Source organism: Ostrea edulis, chromosome 3 (genome assembly GCF_947568905.1).
Source record: "Ostrea edulis chromosome 3, xbOstEdul1.1, whole genome shotgun sequence".
Classification (NCBI taxonomy): Eukaryota; Metazoa; Mollusca; class Bivalvia; order Ostreida; family Ostreidae; genus Ostrea; species Ostrea edulis.
The window spans coordinates 71,754,967-71,772,980 of NC_079166.1; the positions used below are offsets into that span (position 1 = coordinate 71,754,967).

At 35.3% G+C, this 18,014-nt stretch overlaps 1 protein-coding gene and 1 long non-coding RNA gene across 2 annotated transcripts; one reads left to right on the top strand and one right to left on the bottom strand.

Moving 5' to 3' along the window:
- Nucleotides 1–1,631: 1,631 nt before the first annotated feature.
- LOC125677159 (copine-9-like) lies at nucleotides 1,632–17,416 on the top strand. The gene is made up of 17 exons (XM_048915134.2): nucleotides 1,632–1,730; nucleotides 4,996–5,253; nucleotides 5,779–5,858; nucleotides 6,283–6,395; nucleotides 8,901–9,025; nucleotides 9,728–9,831; nucleotides 10,647–10,730; nucleotides 10,888–10,953; nucleotides 11,214–11,312; nucleotides 11,427–11,505; nucleotides 11,607–11,663; nucleotides 11,926–12,090; nucleotides 13,008–13,160; nucleotides 13,389–13,499; nucleotides 13,856–13,984; nucleotides 14,075–14,255; nucleotides 17,235–17,416. Exons 2-17 carry the CDS (start codon nucleotides 5,059–5,061, stop codon nucleotides 17,315–17,317), a joined length of 1,824 nt encoding a protein of 607 aa, XP_048771091.2. The 5' UTR covers nucleotides 1,632–1,730; nucleotides 4,996–5,058; the 3' UTR covers nucleotides 17,318–17,416.
- Nucleotides 10,605–12,980, bottom strand: LOC125677160 (uncharacterized). The gene is made up of 3 exons (XR_007370969.2): nucleotides 12,653–12,980; nucleotides 11,164–11,248; nucleotides 10,605–10,758 (listed from the first exon to the last, which is right to left on the bottom strand). It is a non-coding gene; the product is annotated as an uncharacterized LOC125677160 (long non-coding RNA).
- Nucleotides 17,417–18,014: the final 598 nt, after the last annotated feature.

Consider the following 18,014-nt stretch of genomic DNA (forward strand, 5'->3'; position numbering starts at 1 on the left):
AGGTTTGCTGGAAAGGTTTCCTACTACATGTATTTTGTAAAGCCGTGCTACGCCCCGTGACAGGACCACTAATACTATCAGTGTATGGGATATGTTTGTATAATGGATATTTGAGGTCAGAGCATGTAACTTGACCCCCCCCCCCCCCACACACACACACACATTAGGTAAATTTTATCCAGTTTAGTCCCTACTTCAGGTTTCGGGTATATCTGAAGGTATAGGGGGTTCTTTGAAATACAATAAAATTGACATGTTTATTTAAAATGCGTAGATGATTTCTCAAAATAATATTGAGGTTCTTGAGGGCGGTGTAGTACATGTAAGTTGTGACTAGTGGAACCGTTATTTTGAGGGGTTCTTTGTACTGGAGGAGGGACTGTCGGTCCTGTCGTGACATCTCATCAATTGCAGACTGTATCTTGCAAACGTCGTATCCTCTGCTTGTCAAATGAGATTTTAGGATTTGCCCTTGTTCTTAGAATGTAGAAAGAGTAGAGCAGATGTGGCGGATCCTTAGGTACACCTTTGAAAGTTTGGAGTGGAGACAACTGGACGACCTAAGGTATATATATGAGAGTCGGTGGGCTTTGTGTGAAGATTTAATTCAATTTTGAGCTAATAAACGTGGAGGTGATATGTAAGAAAGTATTCTTGGAGGTGGAAATTTCCACATTGAACTTGATGGAATCGTGAAAAAAGTTAGTAATCGTGATAAAATCGTGGGGGTTAATCACGACCGACAACCCACATCATTCTAATCAATGTTATGCATGTATGTAAAACGTAGTCAACTAAGAGGTTGTAATAATGCTTTGCTATGGGTACATGTAAAATATTGTGGGGAAATCCAGTCGGTGATTTCACATTTATTTCAAGCGCTTTTGCCTTACAACTCTTCAGTGAAATTTCCAAAACACCAAATTCTCTCTCTCTCTCTCTCTCTCTCTCTCTCTCTCTCTCTCTCTCTCTCTCTCTCTCTCTCTCTCTCTCTCTCTCTCTCTCTCTTGAAAAACGACCATTTTCTTTCTTGAAAAACAACAATTCTCTTTCTCTCACGCGCGTCTGCATGTGTGTTCTGAGAGTGAACATAGTATATAAAATTTATATCGTTTGAATTTAGATAGATAATATTTCAAATAGAGGATAAGTACGTGTATATTGATATATTTTCTAACTTACAAAGTATTTAATTTTAAGTAACTCCCTCTCTCTCTCTCTCTCTCTCTCTCTCTCTCTCTCTCTCTCTCTCTCTCTCTCCACTTATGTTAAGAAATCTTATCCAGGAGATATTTTTAAAAGCAATCAATTTGTTATAAGCCTGTTAATATCAACCAAATTGGAATTAAACCACCCGTAGAATTAAATCACCTGCCTTCACGGTACCTGTGTACTCTTGTCTTTATGTATAAACAATATAATTGGAAATGGTTGTTTTAATCTGGATCCTTGATACCGTATGGGAATGACAATCAAAATCAATTTAAAAAATCAATCACACATTCGATTGACTATCGATCTCGTAGATCTGTTCAATGACCCGGTGAATCCGCTGCGGTTCGTAGAGGTGATCTGAACAACACAGCGTACCAGTACATGTGAGGTATTTAAATAGTCCTGGCGATACTAAACAAAAACAAACCAGCCCTCTTTTTATTGGTTTATGTTCAATACCATCTGATTCACAAAACGATTTCCTTCGTATTGGATTGAGATGAGAATTGTCAAAGGTGAGTCGATTATAGTCTTCTTTTTTTCAAGTCATTTGGTTAGATCTGTTGATAACATATTATACGTACGTACATGTATACATGTACAAGTATGTATGTATCTTTAAAAGTAGATGCACTGTAGTAAGAAACATGCATATCTACACAGTGTTTCTATATATACTGAGATTGGTGTATGTAGAAACTTTCCTAGTGAGGTAATTTAAAGTTTTCTGCAAATTAGACACGATGATTATATTGACAATTGCACAATGTATACCTTGCAACGCCACAAGAATATGCATTCATGAAAGGTATTTGTACATGAAAAGCTCAGGCTTCAAGCCATACATTGAGAATGGAGTTGAGTAACACTAAAACTCTAGATATACCCCTGCCTTGTTAAATTAACACAGATACTAAATATTAATATTTCATTAATCAGAAAATTTCGACTAAAGTATATTCTTAGTTTATGATCCTGGGGCCCAAGTTTTCTAAGCTATAGAATTTCATCTATACGAACCACGACATTACACATAATTTTTTTTAAAGATAAAAAAAAACTTAATTCCATGATCTAGAAATGCATTGTCCTTTTAAACAACTTTATAAATCAGATCAATCGGATTTACAAACATCCATCATCACGCACCTGATTCCAAACAAGAAGGACCATAATTGTAAAGACATAAACTGTAGGGTTATATGTCGCTGAGTTTGTCGAAACACGCTGTGTTTGTTTTAGGTCTGGTTTAAGTAAGATCATTATAAATTACCAGCCTTATCACGGGTGCACGGAATCTATACTGTCTGAATTATGAATGACATACATTTAGGATTATGACCTCTCTCCCAATATTAACAGATTAACTGTCGGGGATGGTGATGTCGATATTGTATGGTTACGTGTATAAACACTTCGGTAAGTGCACATGACATTAATACACGTATAAATCCATTGGCGGATTTAATGGGGGATTACGGGGATTGCAAACACGCACACCCTTTTGGCTGAATGTATTGAAATCTATCATAACCTGAACTGCGAGGATGTAGTCAATAAGAAACTGCACGACATATATATATATATATATATATATATATATATATATATATATATATATATATACTATGACTGTTATAAAGCACGTGTGCATAATACACGTTGATTAGAATATGAAGTCTTCATAATACTCTCTGTCATGTTACTGGACAAATTTTTTAAAATGAATTATGTTTGTAATAGTCATGTTCCCTGTTTTCGATAGCATCGTGTCCAAAAGTTGATAGGGGATCTTTTCAACCGAAAGACTCAAATAATATTCCAGGCAAACTGAAACCAATGAATGAATAGTCTAAGATTTCATTCCAGATTTCATCTCCATTGTAGATACAATGCACTATAGTATAACACCAGGACTAACAAATATACATGTACGCCACTCACTTAGACTGGAATCAATAGCGTATCTTTCATGTCGGCTGGGATAAATTGTCTATCTTTCATGTTGACTGGGATCAAAAGCGTATCTTTCATGTTGACTGGGATCAATAGTCTATCTTTCATGTTGACTGGGATCAATAGCGTATCTTTCATGTTGACTGGGATTAATAGCGTATCTTTCATGTTGACTGGGATCAACAGTCTATCTTTCATTTTGACTGGGATCAACAGTCTATCTTTCACGTTGACTGGGATGAATGAATGGAATGGAATTAATGAATATAATTCATTTGAGATATAATGGGAACAGTGGCTAGATCCCTATTCAGATACCCTTTAAGACATAACTTGGATTGGTCTCCATTCCAGAGAGACCGAGATTAATGACAAGACTCCATTCCAGATAGGCTGAGCGTAATGAGTAGACTCTATCCCACCATAGACTAGATCCAATATATAAGTAGACTCCATTCCAATGTCGTCTGTGATATGGTATTAGTATACCGTGATTTCTACATCCTGTAGACTACACTTTTAAATGTAACATTCCGACAGTCAGCGACTACCGCTTTCAATATACTAGGTTACACCCCATCATATTCATTTGAAAAAAAAAAAAAAAAACAACCAACAATTTATCTATAAAGTTCGAAATTGAAGTTCGTTTATTCTCTTAAAACCAAAATCAGATGGTACATGGGGCCAAAAATGAAATTTGGTTCGAGATATAAGAAAACAATATAACCATTATATTAAAAAAAAATCTGGTTTATAAGAATACTGTTCTGTTTACAATGTTAGTTTCATTAGTATCAACATAAGACTGGTGTACACCTACCCTCCGTGCTGAATGTATATAATTGCTGAATGATGAAAAAATCTTTCTCAAAACATCGATTATTGCATACTAATAGATACATACATGTATATAATTATATAACGGTGGCGGTTTTCATCATCTGACAAACTAATACATTCATTACGTGCAGTAAACATACAGGATCTCTCTCTCTCTCTCTCTCTCTCTGGCCAGATTGTTTTTTTTACCTATTTCAAAATACGAAATTCTCTCCCATGGCGAAGGCAGCATTAAAAACTAATTATTATTCAAAACTAATCACCCCAGCAGCGCTATTTTCTTTAGAAGTTTTATATTCGTTCTTCTCCTCATTCAGTTGTAACTGTATCGTGTGTAGATGTGGGTTTAAGTGTGTTAATAGAATTTTGCCGATCACAACAATAAATATTATCGATGAAGGGAATCTCGAATCAAGGACATTTAAATTTCTGTCTATTTTCAAGAGTTTCAGAGATTTCCATTGTATTGAGAAAGTATTTAGTCAGTAGAGTGGTTTGAACAGGACAATGGAAATGGTCCGATTCCCTTCCATCTAATTACATGTAGATCATGAATGAAATCCTAGGTTGTCTTTTGTGAATTCGATGATCGGAGTCTATAGGAAAAATGAAAAAACATCTGCATATAACCACCAACAACACATGCCCTCCGTGATTTTAAATTTGAATCAAAGTTTATAACGGCATATGCCTATGGATATAATTTGATTGGGGGGGGGGTTAAATGTTTTACGCTAAATAATTTTAAAATTGAACCTGGTGTATGCACACATGACAGGTATTTTCCATAAAGATTGTGATTTCCATACAAAATTTAATTCGTTTCCATTTAAAGGTCCGCAAACTTTCATTATCTGACTCTTGCCTTCAAACTGAAATGATTATGATTTAAAGCTTTGGAACCGTTTCGCTAACTGACATAAAGACATAATCATTTATTCTTACATTTATCTAACACTGCATTGTATTGGTACTTTACAGAACACATTTAAAGTGAACACCGGCGCAATGATACAGCGATAATTACAGAAATCAGACACGACAATGTCAACCACACTGTCCACGGGCCTCGGGCACCTGGCCGGAAGTAAGATAGAGATCTTGATCAGTTGTACCAATTTGGCGGATCTAGACGATTTTACTAAATCAGATCCCATGTGCGTTCTGTTTGTGCGACAATTCGGACAATGGAAGGAGTATGATAGGACTGAAGCGATCAGAAACACCCTTAATCCACAGGTATGACGTCATAAATCATGTATCTAAAACTCGTGTTATTTAAGATACCGAAATACGAAGACATGAAATATGTGAATTTTAGAAAACCACAAACCAAAATGTCATCAATGTTATCAATGTCAAAAGTGTGTTCCCAATATAGCAATCATTGACATATCAGATCGGCTTTTCAATTTTATTATTATTACAGCACTACTCTGTCTGAAAGCCTTTATTAAAACATAATTGACGGCTTGACTACAGTATATATGTATACCTTGCCAGTCTTGGGATTCTTCAAGAATGTTAGATAAATGTGATAAAATATACATATATAAGCTTTACTTTCCAAGAGAGAAATAACAGTATTAATCACAAATAAAGTTTAACAAAGCGTTTAATTTCAGATATCAAAATCTAATTACGGTACATGATCATGATTTTTGCAAAGTATACATAATTTAAACAACACCTAATTAACTGTATGTTTGATTTGTTTAAAAAAAACTTCCATTGACTTGTAATTATATTTCGTGTTCTTTTCAGTTCGTCAAAAGTTTTGTATTGGAGTTTGAGCCTGGACTGACACAACAGATGATGTTTTCCGTGTATGATATTGACAGCAGGTAACATGGTGAAATATTTTCTTCTAAAATGACTTTTTACTTTTTTCCCCACACGGTCATAGACGCATGTTCATTTATTCTCTCGGTGAGCCACGATATTGCACAGGGATACATAGACACAATTTAAACTCCCTAACCCGATACGTGTAATCCGTTTCATTGAACATTCCTATTCTTATTTTCATTCTGAATATCATATTTTCATTCCTTGTTTTACACTGTTTATTCCGACACACTGTGTATTCCGACACGAATTTGCTTCCCAGTGTATGTCGAATAAGACAGCTCTCACTGTACTTATGTACTTAGATAAAACAAGAGGTCCGATGTATAAATGCAGTATTAATTCATGCGAACAAACAAGGTTAGAAATAAAGATACATACGTATTTTCCCCCACTAAATTACCTTGCATTATTTTACAGATCTCAAGACTTGAAGCATCATGACTATGTGGGATCAGTAGAAGATTGTCTTCATAACCTTATAGATGAAAATAGTCAAATCAAAACAACCAACAAAAACCTGAGAGTTCCTGGTACGTAACCATGGAAATATATAAACATTTCACAGTAGAACTTCAGTCTCTACAGTTTATCATTACTGTCTACGCCTTATTTTCTGCACGTCGTGATACTACCTCGCCATAACAGTTGCATAGAACGGGAAATTAAAACTTATGGAAACAGATTTGGAGACAAAACTGTTAAAATAACCAAAAGGGAATTTAGGCTGTATATACAGTAGGTAAAACTTATACGGTACCAATTTTGATGCACCAGATGCGCATTTCGACAAATGATGTCTCGTCAGTGATGCTCAACCGAAATGTTTGAAATCCGAAATAACAATGAAGTTTTAGAGCTATTATAGGGAAAAACAGTGTGCCAAAAAAGTGGAGTCAAATTCGTCTAAGGATAAGAGCTATGCGTAAGGGAGATAATCCTTAATTTTGAAATAATAATCATATATTGGTATAATATTTTTCTCTGAATGCGTACAAACATGTTCATGTAGTTTAGCGTCTCTTTACAAACTAGGTATATCCTAGTTTAAGTTTTCCTCTCCGAAAAGACATTTAATTATGTGTAAACGTTACTTCACGACTTCTAGTCTGTGAAAATGTCCTCGTTGAATGTACCGGTATGATAAGAACATATTTATTTCCCATATGAATTATAAGTGTAATTGATACTGATTATGTCTTTAGTGGTTCTATGAATATCTCTCGACATTATGTTATAGTAATTAACGACTGTTAATCTCGCTAGTGCCATGGCCGCCTCAAACAGGTAGTGATTGCTCCTTCGCCAAACACTCGGCATTTTGAAGTGAGAATCACAGGTCTTTTGGAGATGACCTTAAAAACGGAGGTCCTGTGTCGCGGCAGGCGTTGGCACGTTAGAGAGCCCTCATGGTTGCGGCTGTAATTGCTTATTAGTCTAAATTTATGGTACTTCAACTACAGCTTGTGACGTCTCAATATGAATGACAAATTCTCAACAGGACGTAAAATAATCAAACAAACAAATCATGATTTATGACTTGCTATACGATATTTGTGTGCAGTTTAAGGAGGTAATCTACATTGTCATAATGGCTGACTTCCTTTTAAAACATGGATGGAAATATAAATATCAACAATATTTATCTATTTATTTAACACATCATCGCCTTTATATTCCGCAATTTTGAAATAGAAAAACTCATATACGAGCAAAAAACTCTGGCATTCCGTAGCTCAGTTTTTGTGATTGAATAATCATTGAAATGTCTAATGAAAAACACATTTTAAGTGAAGATGTCATTTATTATCATGATCAAATAAATGACGTAATAAACCAAGTTCAAACAAAATGATGTAATAGATCAAAATATACAGAATTAATTGGCTGGGACAACTTAATACAAACAACCGTTTACTAATGACTAGGTTTGCAAATGAGCAAATAAACATGTAAATTACACAAATTGATCCCAACCAATATACATATAAAAACACTAATACTATTAAAAAAAAAAAAAGGCGGTGCGCCTTGGTGAGTAGCTCAGTAGGTCGACTGCTGAACCATAATTTTTTTCAGATTGCTTTCTACTACAACTGAATCTTTTGACTATATAAAGTTAATTTGAAAGTTATCTATTTCAAAATATTATTGCATATATCCTCCACTTTTCATCCATATCAAATTTCTCTAGTGTGGCACGCCCCCTTTAAGGGGCATTTAACATCTAAAACATTCCATGTAACAATTGAAAACAAAGGTAAAACATAGTTTATCTTACGAATAGTTTCATGAAAAGTGGGTTAAGTTTTATACTGTTTAACGTCCCTCGCGAAAATTTTTCACTCACATGGAGACGTCACCAATGCCGGTGAAGGGCTGCAAAATTTAGGCCAAGCTCTGTGCTTACAGCCTTTGAGCAGGGAGGGATCTTTATCGTATCACACCTTCCGTGATAATGGGTCTCAGTTTTTGCGATCTGATCCGGAAGACCACCCCATTTAGTCGCCTCTAACGACAAGCAAGGGGTACTGAGGACCATTCTAACCCGGGTCCTCACGGGATTGTGGGATTTTTTTTAACAACCATAAACTTTAATTAACGAGTGTTGATTATAGTTTGTTAACAATATTATATGTAATAGGCAATTCTTACTCAACTTAGCTAAATATTTGTAAGATGATAGTTTACATCATAAAATAAAATTCCACAGATGAAAACTATATCATATGGTTTACACTTTGTAAACTAAAGATTACAATTGATAAATCAAGTTTTGATACATGTACCAGCGTTTTTCTTACCTAACACCTGGTGAGTAACAGCGGCTAAGAACGGTAACTTTCGAGAAAAGTTGAAATGTCATATTTCACATTTTCATGTCATTCAAAACACAAAAATTCAATTAAAACACGAATAGAATGACCAATTATAAAATAGCATTTCTTTGTAGAAAGCAGAAAAATACGCTGTTCTACAAATAGCTAATTAATGTACTATTGCTGATATTCCTAGAACAATTTGTATTTTATCATTAGGTCATGCCAAAGGTCGAGGGTTAATCAGTATTACAACAGAAATCATGAGGGAATCGCGGAATAAAGTCTCCATTCATGCTGGAGGCCATAAACTGGACAAGAAAGGTGTTCTGTCATTGAATAAGGTAACGAAACATGCAGTTGTAATGTATATAAGATGTAATATGACTTCTCTTTGTCATCTGAATAAGGTGTAATATGACTTCTCTTTGTTATCTGAATAAGGTGTAATATGACTTCTCTTTGTTATCTGAATAAGGTGTAATATGACTTTTCTGTTTTACCTGAATAAGGTGTAATATGACTTTTTTGTTTTACCTGAATAAGGTGTAATATGACATTTTTGTTTTACCCGAATAAGGTGTAATATTACTTTCCTGTGTTACCTGAAAAAGGTGTAATATGACTTTTGTTTTACCTGCATAAGGTGTAATATGACTTTTCTCTGTTACAGGAGTAAGGTGTCATCTGACTTTTCTCTGTTACAGGAGTAAGGTGTCATCTGACTTTTCTATGTTATATAAAATAGGTGTAATATGACTTTTCTGTGCTACCTGAATAAGGTGTTAAATAAATTGAAATATTACTTCTTTATTACCTGAAAAGGGTGTAATATGGCTTTTCCGTGTTACCTGAGTAAGGTGTACTATGAGCTTTCCGTGTTACCCGAGTAAGGTGTAAAATGACTGCTCTGGTTTACTTGAATTGATATAAGAGAACCTTAGATTTATCTATATTCTCGTATCATATGTTGAGTTCCCATCAAATACGGTAACTAACGTTCCCCTAACCCCACACTCCTGTACATATTACAAACTTCTTTGCAGCCAGACACCTTCTTCCAGATCTCTAGATGTATCGATGGCTTAAAGGGCTCTACATACCACCCTGTGTACAGAACGGAGATTGTCCTGAAATCAACCAGACCAAGGTAGGGGCTTTGTATCACCTCATTAACTCCTGAATAGATAGGAGGTTTTATTTCTGTCATGAATACCATGTTTCCCGATGTTTTGGATTTGTACAAGAAGTACGTCGTTAAATAGTTTTAACTAAAACACTTGAATTTGGCTAATGACCGCAATAGTTTCTTTCTGAGATTTGAATGGATGGATTATTGTAAGAAGTACATTTTAACTCAAAATGCAAGTTTACAATCTGCATTTAGAACATTTTCAAAAACAAGTATACGTCTTATGAAAATACACGCTATCGGAGAATTAGTTAGTCAGTAATACTTATCAAAGGTGATGTAGAATGTTGAATCACCTAATTCTAAAAGGTGAATTTTATCATAGAATTTGTAAAGGATTAACAAAGCAGTATTTGCTCAGAATTTACCATGCCTGTCTTTTTCATTAATTCTCTCCACTGGTTATCTCCAGATAAGTTCAGATTTACAACCCTAGACTGATATAGCCTCCATATAATACCAATATAGAGCAGTTAGTACTAGCTGATAACGAATTATCGTTACATTTGGAAGAGATACATGTTGGCCAATCATTATATCAAAATATGCTAATAACTAGATAAAAATGGTCCAAACCCGATGGAACCAAACAAAACTCATGCATCGTCACGTTTATTAAGAAACATCAAAGTTCATAACGGTTTATACTATTTCTAAATTTGCCCTGAAAACTGTCCTTCACCCAAGAGTTGAGAAACCTTAAATCCAAATCCAAATAATCAACAGTTGAATATGAAAAGTTGTAACTTTTAATGTGAGCGGATATTTTGTAGATGGCGACCATTTGAGATTAACCTTCAACCTTTGTGCAATGGTGACTGGGACAGAGGAATCCAGTTTTCTGTCTGGCATTTCAGGTATAGACCCGCTTCATACTTGTAATTTCTAAAAATAGAAAAAAGTATCAATTTCTGTTAAATTTTGATGTAAGACGAATCTAATTTTAATTGATTTTAGAGATCTGGATACTTTTTGTACTTTTGAAAAGTAAACATTTTCTGTTTTAAACAACAGTGGCAATGACTATCATATAGTTGGACGCAAGAATACAACTCTGCGAGAAATGAGTACAATAGAAGGGTATGTTGACAAGCACAATGTTTCATTCCATTTTGTATCAAAAATGTTCTTTAACTCAATACTGGCTTGGATATCTCGAAAATATCTCCAAATTAAGGTTCAGCTTATTCCAATTGTTTAGAAACGGACGTTTTATTGAGCTTTACTAACCAAGTCTTAAAAGTCAAAGTACCAAATCTAATTCTTAATGTAGATACCAATAATGCTTACTTTTCTTTTGTCATTTCTCTTGATCTTAACTGTTGGAGCTTGTTGTTTAGGAATGGAAGTTTTATTGAGCTTTACTTATCGAGTCCTAAAAAAGAAACAAAGAACAAAAAGAACACTCTATCGGGATCCTTAAGGCTCTTCCAGTTTAAGTGAGTTGTGTTAATTTCCATACCAATCATCGGGCACCTGTTTGTAGTTCAAAATCTGATGATAATTGTAATAATCATGTGTTATTTATGATATATCACTTTTTGTCATTCCAGAGTAGATATGCAATATTCACTGTTTGATTTCATTAGAGGGGGCCTTCTAATTCAACCTATAGTTGCAATAGATTTCACGGTAATTAGCAATTGATTATTTTTCTTGGTGTTTGTAAATGAGCTTTACATTGTCTTCGAATATGACGGGGTGTAGTTGGCTTGTATTATTTTACATTTCAGGCTTCCAATGGTGCTATAGACGAAGATTTGTCTCTTCACAGTTTAAGCAATACTCGGGTAAGTGTCTCCAAGCATACTGTTTCACATTGTGTATTTGGGTTGTTTCACATTATATATTCATTTGTGTTGAAAATGTTGAATGCAATGCGATATAATAAATGTACTGTGTATTGTTGAATTATTCCTAGTTTTAATTGATGTTTACAAAACATTGAAAACGAGCTTTCGATTGCCTTTCCACAAACTGACTTTTGATTGGCTTTCCATAAACTGACTTTTGATTGGCTTTCCACAAACCGAATTTTGATTGGCTTTCCAGGAGAACCAGTATATGGATGCCATGGACACGCTCGGTGCAATGATTTGTCAGTATAATATAGAACAGGAGATTGCCCTCTACGGGTTTGGTGCTAACTGGAAGAACAAGAAGAACGTGTCGCATTGCTTTCCTCTAACTAAGGAAGTGTTTGTCAAGGGAATAAAGGTACAAATTTTCCTATATTTGTCATATCACAATTAATTACGTCATTGACTTCCAATGTGGAGGTGCAAAATACTGTAGTTTTCTTATTTTACACGAGTACTATCTTTTAAAAATAGCTAGTAGACGTCAAATCTCGGGAGCTGGAAATGATGGACCAATGATCAAATGTTTTTACAAGCATTTCAGTGATATTGAAATGAAAGCTAGAATTTTCAGTTCGTGAATGGTGCTTCACGTTAATGTACGCAATAATAAATTTCAGAATGTGCAGTAGCTTTACCTGTATTTAGAGTACATGTAATTCCATTCTAAACTGAAAATGTGATGCAATATTTGGGGTCATCATGATTTAGCGTTCCGTGTTTGATAATATTTTGTTATGGGTCAGAATAACCCGTGACAAGCGGAAACCAGTCACAAAGAATTAAAAAATTACGAATTAATCTATAATTATTTTCAGAAAAAATTATCAACTTACAGTAGGTCTAATCAAACTTCACAAAAACAGTGCCCGATGCTTGTTAACCGCCGAGCTGAATTCACACAAAAGAATATATATTACCACAATTCTGCTGTTAAGTCCAATCCAATCCCCAGATGTAAACCTAATTCTGTAGGGTGCTTATTGTCACAATTTACAGTCTACTTATACTAAAATAGATTCCAAGAGAATTTTTTCTTCAGAAACATACAGTGTGAAGGTAAAACACTTATTACGTCATCTTTCTATTCAACTTTGATAAATGTCGTTCTAAAAATAGAACGCCTAGAATCGTGTCTAGATCACAGGTGTTAATCAAGTACAATGTATTACACAACAGGATGAGTAAACTTTCATATTTTAGCGCAACCTTAAATTGGGGCTTTTGCTTCACCACCAAAGACGCTTTAATTGCTATTATTATCATTTGTTGCAGAATGCTATCAGCCAGTATGAGGGGGCGCTGCCATCGCTACATTTCTCGGGACCAACACAGTTAGCTCCAATGTTAGAAAAGGCAGCAGCATTGGCGGAGTCTCAGAACATGTCACAACAAAAACAGATCTACACAGTCTTAATGATAATCACAGTAAGTGCATGCGTTATCATCACGTGACCGCCATTCTGAGGGTTGGAATATCTGTATATGTTGTATTTGTTGATGAAATTATGTTATTAATCTCAAAGTACTTGCACAGGTGCTAGTACTTTTATATGTTAATTTTTTAAAATGTTTTTTTTTAACTTGATATATGTCGTATCCAGATTGAGTCGATAGTTTCACGGTGCCCTTATATCATTCCCTGTACTATTTTAGGATGGTGTCATTAATGATATCAACAAAACTTTAAGGAAACTGATTGCCTTCAGTCACCTCCCCTTGTCCGTCATCTTTATCGGTGTGGGACCAGCAGATTTTAGTCTCATGGTAAGTGGTTATAGGGTTTCGTTCTTTGTAACTTACATGTATAATTGGAATTTCGTGTTATTTCAATAAAACCACATTCGTGAAAAAAGGTGAAGGTGACGACAATCTCATCAATCCTCTAAAATACAAATCCGTGAACATGACTACCACGGACCCATAGTTACAAAAGAAATGAGTGTAGATACCATAGGAGTAAGCATCTCCTGTCATCATGTAATTTGATGAGTTTTACTCTATATTGTTTTTATGTTTCAGTGTAGATTTACGGTAAATGAACCATAATTCTACGAGGTGTTTAATTTTGGTAAGTAGATCACATGCGACAGTTAAAGAGTGTGTATGTGTGTGAATTACAGGAGCAATTTCACATCGGTTTAGACTCACCTCTGGAAAACAAGAAAACACGTGAGGTGGCTGTGCGGACAAACACACATTTTGTTGCTTTTCATAAAGAAAATATCAACACTGGTGGCAACGCAGCTTTGGTAAGTACATGTACACTGATTTACATCTGACGATTTCTTGTTATGTAAGTCTTAGCTGGAAAATTACATGAGGGCAATTTTAATCGGTAGGCCAAAGAGGCAATGGCGGCTTTGTCTACACAGATTATTCAGTATATGAAGAAAAACAACCTAAAGCCAAACAAACCCAAATTGATACGCAAGGATATTATGGACCCCTTTACAGACGATCAACCAAACTTATTACTGAAATCGATGTCGAGGACGAGCTTGATTTCCGTCAAAACGACAGGTATGGATATCTAAATACGATATATAACTACGTATTGTATTGTACTGAATGCGAAGTCGATGTGTTTGATATCCAAGATATGGTAAAGATAGCGAAAATACCCCCCCCCCCCCCACTATATATAGTGTGTAAGCTCAGTACACAGTGTTTAAGATTTGTCAACAAAAACCCCAACTAAGATCAATTATGCCATTAGTTGTATACAAAACTGAATTGAACTAGTAATGCAAAAATATAGGAATGCTTTTTATGATTAAACGATGAAAGACGAGTATAAGGAACAGTGATCAATCTCATGAATTGCTGTGAACTTCCTCAAAGGAAAACACAGCTAGATAGTCAAACAAAACCAATCTCCTTAGTAAATATAGATACTGCATGAAGTTGGGGTTAACATTGAAGTTTTTTATCATATTGAATGTCATACATTTATCAAATACAAATAAAACGCACAAAAACTGAATTTTAAAAATCTGGATTACCGCAACTAATTCAAACGTTCAAACAACGTCTTAGAATAGACAACTGTGAACCACACGTGTATCAATTTAATGTATGTGATTTATATCACCCGATGCCAACTACTGTTTCCTGTTCATTATAAAAATATTATCTTTATAATGAAAATAACTCCTATAAAGAAGACAAAATAAGAGTAGGGCAAACACGGACCCCATGACACACCAGAGGTGGGATTAGGTTCCTAGGAGGAGTAAACATTTATTGCCGACCTGTCACATCCACTGTGAACCCTATACCTTGATCAAGTAAACGGGGTAATCCGTAGTTAAAATCAGTGTAAAAAGAACAACCAAACAATGTGTATGAAACATGCCAGATAACATTAGACCCAATAACAAGTTTTATTATATGATTGAATAATTCATAGCTCTCTCATTGGCTGAGATCCAACAATGTAGAAATCATACTACGTTATGTTTCCCTGCACGTGACCTTCCAGGTGAACATAAGGAATTATTTTTTTCCACATAGGACTAAAAATAGGTCGTTGAAACTTACAATTAAAGCAAAGAACAATCTTGAAGGTTTTTTTTTATCATTTAATCATATAATAAAACAATTATTGCTGTTTTGAGGTCAATACGATGATTTAGCCACCTTTGAAGTACAATATTCACCTCGCCCTTCGGGCTCGGGGAATATTGTACTCCTCAGGTGTCTAAATCATCGTATTGACCTCAAAAACAGCAATAATTGTATATTATTGATAAATCTTGAGACTGATGACCTTTCGTTATATTCACCTTTTCATCACTTTGGAGGGTGTGCTTTTTTCGTCCACGGGGAAGTATTGTCTTTTTTTCAAACGTTTCTTGGCCAATGAGATTTAAGCATTTTTCATAAAAGTTATCAATACTAGCGAAAAAAGGAAACTGCATAGTTAAGTAATTTTATTTATAGATTCATATACAAAATATTATGTTGCATTATGTAAAGCATTAATTGATGTAATGTATTTTCTTTCAATTCAAACATCAAATCACGGATTATGTACATTATGGCTGATACCAACAGCCACTGAAAATAAGGAGGGTGCGAATGTTTCACAAGTTCAATAGCTCAAATGACCGCCATTTGCACCTATACATTCTTCACACCTACGAGGCATTGAGCGAATCAGATTATGCAGAAATTCCTGGGGAATGTTTCGCCATATGCACAATAAAGAACGACACAAAGCGTTCAACGTAACAGGGGTATGACTCTTGACGTAAACGTCGCTCCATTTCATCCCAAACATGTTCAATAAGTAATAAATCCGTTGACATCGCAGACAAGGGTAGCACATTCACGTTTTGCTGCTGAAGATGTTCACTAACAACGTGTGTGGTGTGTGGTCGTGTGTTGTCCTGCTGTAGAATGACGTTACGCTGGTGGTTGTGAATGAATGGAATGACGTACTGACGTACAATCTCGTCACGGTAGCGTACGTCGTTAAAGTTTACCTCCACTGTCACCACATGGTCATTCCGTGTGTCGTAATTCCACTCCTATTCATAACGCCCCCTCCACTGAATTGGCGGCGTTGAATAATGCAGGCATAAATTTGATGTTATTCGGCACGACGGTAAGCCCGAACACCACCGTCACTGCTGTTGAGATGAAATCTCGACTCGTCCGTAAACGAAACTTCTGCCCGATCCCTTTTATTGAAACGACCATGCCTCTTACACAATGCTAACCTCGTAACACGGTGACGCCAGAGAAGAACAGGACGGATGGTAGGACGTCGAGGACGGATGTTGGCGTCTCGCAATCTGTTCCTAACGGTACAAGGACTTATCCGTCGACGACCAGGGATGCTTCTAGCAGTCAAAGAAACCTTTGAATTGGAATTGCTTATGCAAATGTGACGTCCGTATATATGTATCTTGCCGACACACGCGGGCGTCATGATCGTGGGCGGTCCCGAACGGTGCCAGTATGCTAATATCATCTCCATATAAAGCCTTAATATGAACTCCAAACTGCCTTGCCACATTACTATCAAACATCCCAGCTTCCAGCACCTCAATAGCACGTGATCGATCATTTTCAATAATGCAAGTCATCTTTCAATCAAACTTGTATTCCAAAAACCACTGAATGTTTCTCTATTTCAATTCATTGAATGCCATAAATACTGTCAATGAATGCAAGGAATTCTAATTGATTAATTACAATGTGTCGCTAAAGCTTGCAACTCCAGAAACGTGTGTTGTGGTCGTTAAGACGAGTCGAACACGATATTTAATAAATTGAATGCTCAAACACGTATTTAGTATATCAAACTACGCATTTAAGAATAAGGAGCGATCAAAGAATACTTTTTATGTTTTTATTTGAATTTTAAGTGTATGCAGTTTCTTTTTCCCGCTAGTACATACATTCACTAGAAAGGTGAATAACGACGGGTATGGTTATAATGCAAAACACATATCACTGAATTTTGTAGAGATTACATTTGTTTCTTTATAGGTCCTTCTTGTCCAACCTGTGGCGCTCAGATAGAACCCGGATCGCAAGTCTACAGTGACGTACTCAACACAAGTGTGACATGAAATGTGTAGTGCTTGAAATCGAATACAAACTGTGATGTTTTCCTTTGAAAGAAAATGGCTCAAATTATAAGTGCAATAAAGATAATTGGGAACGTGGAATAAGTTTCTGATTTTGAAGGTATCAAAATCTGCCATATGTTGCACATGTGACTTAATTAGGAAAACTAACATTCATCACCGCCTTCTCCTTGTGCAGTACCTTTTATTTGATCCACAATTCTGCCATGATCAACTTTCTAGCCTAGATTTTAATGGTTGTGGGTCAAACATGCCGCTTTTTAATATTAAATCATAATAATTACGACGCGGATCCAGAGAAATGTTTGTGACAAAGAACAAAAAACCCACAAATGTTAATTAAAATGAACCAAGGACAACGGAGAAAAGTGAAAATTTGGTGAAGTTGAGTAAATTCTAACATGAGTATACGTTGCATTTTTCAGTTTCTTGAAGGTAATTAAAGGTAACAAGAAAAACATCTGGTTTCCTGCTGACGTATTTATCGAAGGTGGGAGGAGTGTCGGATGAACATGCCACTACGCTTGTTAATCATGACATAGAAATATCTGTTTGTGGTTTTTTGTGGTAATGTAAATGATAAAATATACTAACGTTATGAAAATCACTTGATATAAGGAAATCTATACAATTAAAAACCCCAAAGGTCACACGACATTGATTCAATGCATATGTTTAA

What these genes read in the sequence shown, in the direction of transcription:
- LOC125677159 (XM_048915134.2), top strand. Translation starts at nt 5,059, where the DNA reads ATGTCAACCACACTGTCCACGGGCCTCGGGCACCTGGCCGGAAGTAAG. An exon ending in GAAACACCCTTAATCCACAG is followed by an intron (nt 5,254 to 5,778) that starts GTATGACGTCAT and finishes TGTTCTTTTCAG; the next exon opens with TTCGTCAAAAGTTTTGTATT. An exon ending in GAAATGAGTACAATAGAAGG is followed by an intron (nt 10,954 to 11,213) that starts GTATGTTGACAA and finishes CTTGTTGTTTAG; the next exon opens with GAATGGAAGTTTTATTGAGC.